The sequence below is a fragment of the Martes martes genome (assembly GCF_963455335.1).
Source record: "Martes martes genome assembly, chromosome: 15".
Lineage (NCBI taxonomy): Eukaryota > Metazoa > Chordata > Mammalia > Carnivora > Mustelidae > Martes > Martes martes.
The window spans coordinates 3,488,589-3,495,700 of NC_137903.1; the positions used below are offsets into that span (position 1 = coordinate 3,488,589).

Genomic DNA, 7,112 nt, shown 5'->3' on the forward strand with positions numbered 1-7,112 from the left:
CAAAAGGGATCTGGGAGTTTGAGGGACAGACACAAATGTAGGAGGGGAAATTTCCTCTTAAAAGAGACCTGACCACAAATGGTAAGTTTTTTTGTTGTTGTTGTTTTTGTGTTGTTTTTAGTAAAAATCTGTGGTTATGCACTAGGGAAATTTTTGTCAACCAAGGAGGAAGTAATTATGCCATTTTAGGTAGCAAGAAATTAAAATTGAAGTTAGGTGTTTTTCCTGTGGAATTTGTCTTCTGCGTGTTTTCAGTTTAGAAGGAATCCCCTTAATGGTTTCGTTCACCGTTGTTGGGTTGCTATCAGGAAACGATTTCTGTTTTGCTCAGTTCATTACAGTGACCTGCGGATTCCATAACCTCCAAATAGCAAACTGGTGTGTGGTTTTACCCACGTAACCGTGATTTCTTGCGGAATAAGGCAACTGTTTTATCCCCAACTTACTTTTGCTTTGTTTTATTTTGTACATGATCCTAAAATTCCTCAAATCAGTACAGTTATTTGTGACATGGATGTTTGGTACATGTCATTCCCAACGGTTGGACGTAGAATTCGTATATATGTTGATGTGTGTGAGTCCTTTCATTCACCCTGAACTCTACCAGGACAAGGAGTTTATAGCCTCCCTCCCTACTCTTAATTCGCTCTACTGTTATATTCTCAGCGTCTGGAAAAAAAGCCTGGCATATAGTTAAGTGTTAATCAATATTTATTTAATGAAAGAGAACAAATAAATGACCAAACTTCAAGAGACTTGTAGATTTTCTAAGATACAGATGTAATACTTATTAAATTTAACTTACAAATGTAATTTGAAAGAGGGACAGGTTTGTAGACACCTACACTTTTGGCTGTGGCACCACATGTGTGGCAGGTTCGTAATGCCCCCGTGCCACAACCCACATGCTGTGAACCACCTGATACCTCCACCTGGAGCCTCAGTCTCAACACGACCCAGACAGATCTGTGCACCTCAATACCGTCCCCTGCAAACTTGCGCCATTGGCCTCTGTGAAGGGCACCATCTTTCTCCTCTTTGGCTGATCCTGGTTCTGCCATGATATCTCTGTAATTCCACTCCTCTCCATCACTAACACCATCTAGTTTTCTACAAACACCATGATTTATCCCATTTTCCTGACTCCATTTTGCACCATGTTCTTGGCCAATGAGAGATGGTTTGAAATAATCTTATTTCTCTCTTTCTTTTCATCCCCCACCCAGGCTTTGGTGAAGTGATCTGGAAAGTGATTCTTCAACTATTACTAACTCTTTTTTTCTGAAATATCAAACAAATCTTGGAACACTGAAAAACTTTACAAATTCATTTTAAATAGTTATTTAAAATTAACTCTATCTTTTTAACATACTTGGATACGGGGATTTCTCACATCATTTCTTGGGTGCTTCCTTCAGGTCGATTTTGGTTTTATTCAGACAACTGTTTTCATGAAAAGAGTATGTGACATATTCTTTGGGGTTTTGAGTCTCCAAATATGGATTAATTTTGGTCTCATCAGAGAATGATAACTTGCTTGAATAAAAACTTTGGGATGATCTTGTCATAAGATCAGAATTTTGAAATATTTCCCCGCAGCCTTGAGTGGGAGGTATCGGAAGCCAGCATCATTTTTCTTTGAAACTAATCAGCATTTTGTCTGAAACTTTGTAGGGCTTTTCTTTACCCCTAGAATTCAGAAATAATACCAGGACAAGAGGGGGTGTGGGCTTTTTCTAATGATTGGTCACGATTCTGTGAGTCCTCTCTACAGGAGACGTCGAGATTTTAGGTTTGTTTTGTTTTGTTTCTCCAAGGGACTTCCGTCTCTGACATCTTTGTCCCTGGCAAATTTTTTTGTTTGTTTGTTTTGTTGTTTGTTTGTTTGAGGTTTCTCCCAAGTTAATGTTTGAGACTTTATTTTTTTCATTTTAATTTTTTAATTTAATTTTGTTTTTTCGGTGTTCCAGGATTCATTGTTTATGAATATTTTGACAACAGGTGGGTTCTGACTTCACGTCAGCTTGATGAAACCAGGAAAACCAAACAGAACAGCGGTATTCCCACTGGCTCAGGCTACCCTGGCCAGCATCCCGAGGGGAACAAAAATAAGGAGTCCACATGGTAATTAGTTCTCCCAGCAACACGACAGGCCGCCAGCATGCCTTCCTTGCTCCAGCAGAACTCTTCTCGGTCAGACACCCCCAGGGGACACCAGGCCATGAGCTGAGCACCCTTCACACCCAGAGGGGGGCTTGCCCACGGACTTCTAGACTAATTGGGGTGGAGGACCCAAGGCCCCTGTGTGTTCCCTCCAGACCCACTCATACCACTCAAGTGAGAATTACCTGTCTCCCCGCTGTCGGGGCAAGCCCACCCTTGGACCCTTTCAACAGTGGTAGCTGGTCTGATGGTGGAAGCTGGGCACAAGGGCCTTTTCTCATTATCGGGCTGCCTGCATGGCCACAGCTGCTCCCTGTCGTGGTGGTGGTACAGCAGCTCTCCGGATGCCCCGTGTCTTCCGACACTGGCTTGAGAAGAACAGAAGGAAGAGACAAAGGGGGTGAGGGAAGGGAGGGAAGGAGGGAGTGGTGGGGGGAGCAGTCTCAAGAGGGAAAAACAGGGGCAAGGAGAGGAGGAGGGCTGGGGAGGACCGCCGAGGGGGAGAAGGGGTTGCAGCAGCAGGACGAGGGGCTGCTGGAAAGGCCACGGGCGCCGTGGGCCTCGTCCATCCCCTCAGGACACCGAGAACCCACGTGTGGACCTGATTCCTCCGAGGCCAGAAGGACCTACGCTTTCCCGCCGGCCCAGGCTGCAGACTCTGTCCTGAGCCAGGACCCCTCCGACAGTGCGTGTGCACAGGGATGGTCAGGGGAAGCAGGGAGAAAACCTGGAAGCCAGAGAGTGGCAGAGAGGGAGGGGAAATGAGAGCCCGGTGGGGCTGCGCTGAGGACGCGGGAGGGTTTCTCTGACAGGGAAGTGGGCAGAGGGGGAGGTTCGCCTCTCTGCGGCAGGGGAAGTCAGACAGAGCAGGAGGGCTCGGAGGGCAGTGGTACTTGAGGTCTGTTGAGGCCTCCCTCGCCTGACCGAGCTGCAATGCTGCTCCTGCTGATCCTGTTCTCCGAGGGACTGCTCCAGCGCGGGGCGAGCGCAGAGGGTAGGAAGAGCCCTGGGAAGGCTCCTGAGGCGCAGCAGGGGGGGCGTTCTGGGAGGACCTGCGGGGGGAGGGTGGCTCCCACTGGGTGCCCTTGGAGTCTGCATGCCAGACTGCCTCCAGGCAAAGCATCCTGCACCAGCTCACTTTCTGCTTCTGGTTTTGGGGAGAGGGAGCAGGCCTGGGGAGCGGGGTGGGCTACGGGAATGTGTGCGGTCTGTGTAACTGTCTCCATCGTTCCACTCCCACGTGGGCTCACCCTCGCCCATCCCCGCATGCTCTGTCTGCACGGCCTGGCTTCTCAGCATCCCAGGTCCCAGGACCCCCTCATCCAGCCACAGAAGAGCCCCTCTCCTTCCGCGTGCTCCAGACCTCCTCCTTTGCCAACAGCAGCTGGGCGTCCTCTCAGGGCTCAGGCTGGCTGGGCGAGGTGCAGACGCACGGCTGGGACAGTGTCATGGGGACCATCGTCTTCCTGTGGCCCTGGTCCCGGGGAAACTTCAGCACCCAGGAGCTGAAGAACCTGCAAAACCTCTTCATGCTCTACTTCCACGGCTTCACCATCGAGGTGGAGGCCTTTGCCCATGAGTTTCAGTTCGAATGTGAGTTCCTTGTCCCAAGCCCATACCTGCTTGAAGGCTCCAGCCCGCTTCCAAAGGGGCTCTGACCTCACCCAGTCTTGCTGACCCGTTCCCTGTCCCCGCTGGGCTCTCGCTCTCTCTTCTGCCTCACCACTCACCACCGTCCCCAGTCCACCCACCCACCCGCCAGAGACACAGATGGGCTTGCAAGGACACAGCCCTTCACACCGTGTACCCCTTTGTGTTCTGGCTCCGTGCGACAGTGTCTCCCTGTGGTCTTCTGCCCACCACCCCTGACCCCAGACATGGCCTTTCCAGCCAGCTCTGCCCTCCCTTGTCCCTGGCCTGAGAGCCAACCAGGCCCAGCCTGTACCTAACCATTGCCAAGGGAGCCCTTCCAGTCAGGCCCTCAACGCCCCAGCACCTTCCCATCTAGCCCTTCTGCATCCATTATTCCTAAATACCTTCGTATCTTCACATTTTCTTCCCACAAATTTCCTCCCCTCCCACACCCGACTCCAGCGTGCTGTGTGATTGCAAAGAAAAGTTCCTAGACGGCTTAGTTCTCCTCCCCGTAATTGTTTCCACGTGGCTCTGTCCGCCCCCAGACCCCTTCGAGCTCCAGGTGTCAGCGGGCTGTACGGAACGTGCCGGCAAGGCCTTGGGAAGCTTCTTGAACGGGGCGTACCAAGGCTCCGACTTCCTGAGTTTCCAAGGAAACTCCTGGAAGGCGGCTCCAGGGGCCGGGAGCCGGGCTCAGAAGGCCTGCGAGGTGCTCAACAACTACTTAGACATTAAGGAAATTGTGCAGACCCTTCTCAGCAACACCTGCCCTCGGTTCCTGGCAGGAATCCTTAAAGCCGGGAAATCAGAACTGGAGCGACAAGGTGAGTTTCCAGGCGCTTTGAGCTCCATATTCTGCCCTTCGGCATCCGTCTGAAACATATACTGAGAGGCTTGAGGGTGGGGTTTGTGAGTTTGGGATTGTTCCTTAGACGAGAGAAGGAAGTGATTATCCAGCTGCTAAGGCCACCGAGTCACTGAGCTCGGCCCAGGTGCCCCTAAGTGCCTCGTCTCCTCATCTTCTCTCCAGTGAAGCCCGAGGCCTGGCTGTCCTCTGGCCCCAGTCCCGGTCCCGGCCGTCTGCTGCTGGTGTGTCACGTCTCCGGCTTCCACCCGAAGCCCGTGTGGGTGATGTGGATGCGGGGTGAGCAGGAGCAGCGGGGCACCCAGCGAGGCGACGTCCTGCCCCATGCCGATGGGACGTGGTATCTCCGAGTGACCCTGGACGTGGCGGCCCGGGAGGCGGCCGGTCTGTCCTGCCGAGTGAGACACAGCAGTCTGGGAGGCCAGGACATCGTCCTCCCCTGGGGTGAGAAAGAGCTGGGGCCTAGCTGGGAAACAACAGTCCTCGGGCTGCTGAGGGAGGTGCTTGGAGATGGATGGGAACACGCTGCACAAGAGGACAGAGGTGGGACCGCCCAAAGAAAGAAGGGCAGAGAGTGAGCGCCGTTAGATTTCAAGAAACGGAGGAAGGGGATTGGAGTTCTAAAGAGAAAAGGAAGAAGGACCTGGTGATTTGGGAAACAGATGGGGTGGGGATTGGGGACACTGACTCAGGAGGAATTGAGATGAAGTCTTCAGATGCAGAAGAAAATTCTAGGAAGGAGAGAAGCATTGATGGTGGTGGCCCACGGAGAGCCTCATAGACTGACGTCCTTGTTTCACGCCCCAGGTGGTGGGACCTCAGCCCTGCTGACCCTGCTCTGTCTCGTGGCCGCAGTCAGCCTGCTGGTGCTGCTTGTAAGGCACTTCTTCTTGAGAAAGCACAGGTGAGCCTCTTCTTCTGTGTCTACAACTCGCCAGCCCATTCTTCTTTCTTCCACCCGCCCCGCTCTCCCTCCGATTTCCTTCCTTGGAATGAAAATCCTCTTCTTCTCCCACAGCTCCAACCAGAAGGCCCTGGCGCCCGCTGCCCCCAGTCCTGACTCGCCCACCAGGGCCGACGGCCAGGGGCCCAGGACTCCTGGACACCAGCTCTATACGCCGCAGGAGTCGTGGATCAAAAATAGATTTTTAAAGAAATGGAAAACAAGCCTAAACCAACTCTGGGGACATTAGTTTTACCTAGGGCGTAAAGTCCTTTTCTGCTTCTTAAATACGGTTTGTACCTATGAGCAAGGCATAATTTTGATGAAACCGCTTGTTGCAGCAGAAATCTCGACCCCTTTGGAAACCTGTGTTACCGCTTCCCATTGTCCAGCAGTATCTCTCCTGCGCGGCCACGCGGCCGTTGCTACTGACACTTCAGACTCCAACTCAGGTGCTCCTTTCGCACGGAAGCGTCCCTACCTTGCCCGACTGAGAGCACGTCTGCCCTTCCACGATGGGTGGGGTCATACTAAACACGCTCATCTCTTCCGACTTGGAACACTGCTTATTTAGATTTCTACTTCTCTGTTTTTTCCCGAGTTGCTTGAAACAGGATATAGGTGTTTGGGATGGCACCTGTGACCCTAACCCTGACCTGGATTCTGGGCCAGATTCTCGGGCACGTCATCTACGCAGGGCTTGCTGTCTTGAAATGTTTCATAAAACTTGGAGATACTGCATTCTCACTCTGGACTCACCCCACAAATTACGTAGCTGGTTCAGAGTAAAATGTTTCTCAGTAAATGCTGCCTGAAATAAATTTGTCAAATCAAGTGATGTTTTCTCAATCCACACCCCTTTGACATCACTGCACCATCTGGCCGTGTTCTTATTAAAACTCTTTCTGCCTCCCTGAGTCTCTCACCAGAGGTGAGGAGGGCAGGTGTGTGCTCCAGACGGCTCTGTGATTGGCGTGTCCGTGCGTCTTCAGAGACATCTCATGAAAATAATAATACAGCAGGTATCTCCCGTCAGAGCAGGACGGAGCATTCCCACTTCTCTGAGATTGTGTGTGACCACGTTTGTCTTCACGTGGCAGACACTCAGGGAAGAAATTCCTCCTTGGAGTGGTCAGGAAGAGGACGAGGAGATGGGGGATGGGCAGAGTCCACGGCAGCAAAGGAGAAGAATGATCAGACGCTGTGTTTACTTCTCTTTATTGGTTCAGGTTATTATTATAATTATTAGCATTATTATTTAGTTTTCCCCTAACTTTTAAAAATACAGATTTAAAAATTATCTACTTAACTTTGAGACGCATTGTCTGAGCCTGCTGGAGAGCAGGAAGCCGGTAAGGTGTCGAGTTCGTACAGATGTGCAGCCGACACCTCCCCTTAGGTGGGATAATTGAGCACCGTGTGCAGATTTCTTAGTGGAAATGTGTCACTCTTCGTCGTGGGCATTTTCAACTTAAGACACAGGGCTCCACGACCCCTTACCCAGGC

At 51.5% G+C, this 7,112-nt stretch overlaps 1 protein-coding gene across 2 annotated transcripts; it reads left to right on the plus strand.

Moving 5' to 3' along the window:
• Positions 1-2,602: 2,602 nt before the first annotated feature.
• Positions 2,603-6,898, plus strand: LOC308355649 (T-cell surface glycoprotein CD1e, membrane-associated-like). Of its 2 annotated transcripts, none has more exons than XM_080824004.1 (6): positions 2,603-3,157; positions 3,460-3,756; positions 4,344-4,622; positions 4,829-5,107; positions 5,471-5,567; positions 5,682-6,898. In XM_080824004.1, the coding sequence occupies exons 1-6, from the start codon at positions 3,097-3,099 to the stop codon at positions 5,854-5,856; spliced, it is 1,188 nt and encodes a 395-aa protein (XP_080680130.1). In that variant the 5' UTR covers positions 2,603-3,096; the 3' UTR covers positions 5,857-6,898. The 2 variants fall into 2 exon arrangements, with proteins under 2 accessions (XP_080680130.1, XP_080680131.1); XM_080824005.1 differs by having other exon boundaries at positions 3,004-3,157; positions 3,545-3,756; positions 5,682-6,601.
• The last annotated feature ends 214 nt before the right edge of the window (positions 6,899-7,112 follow it).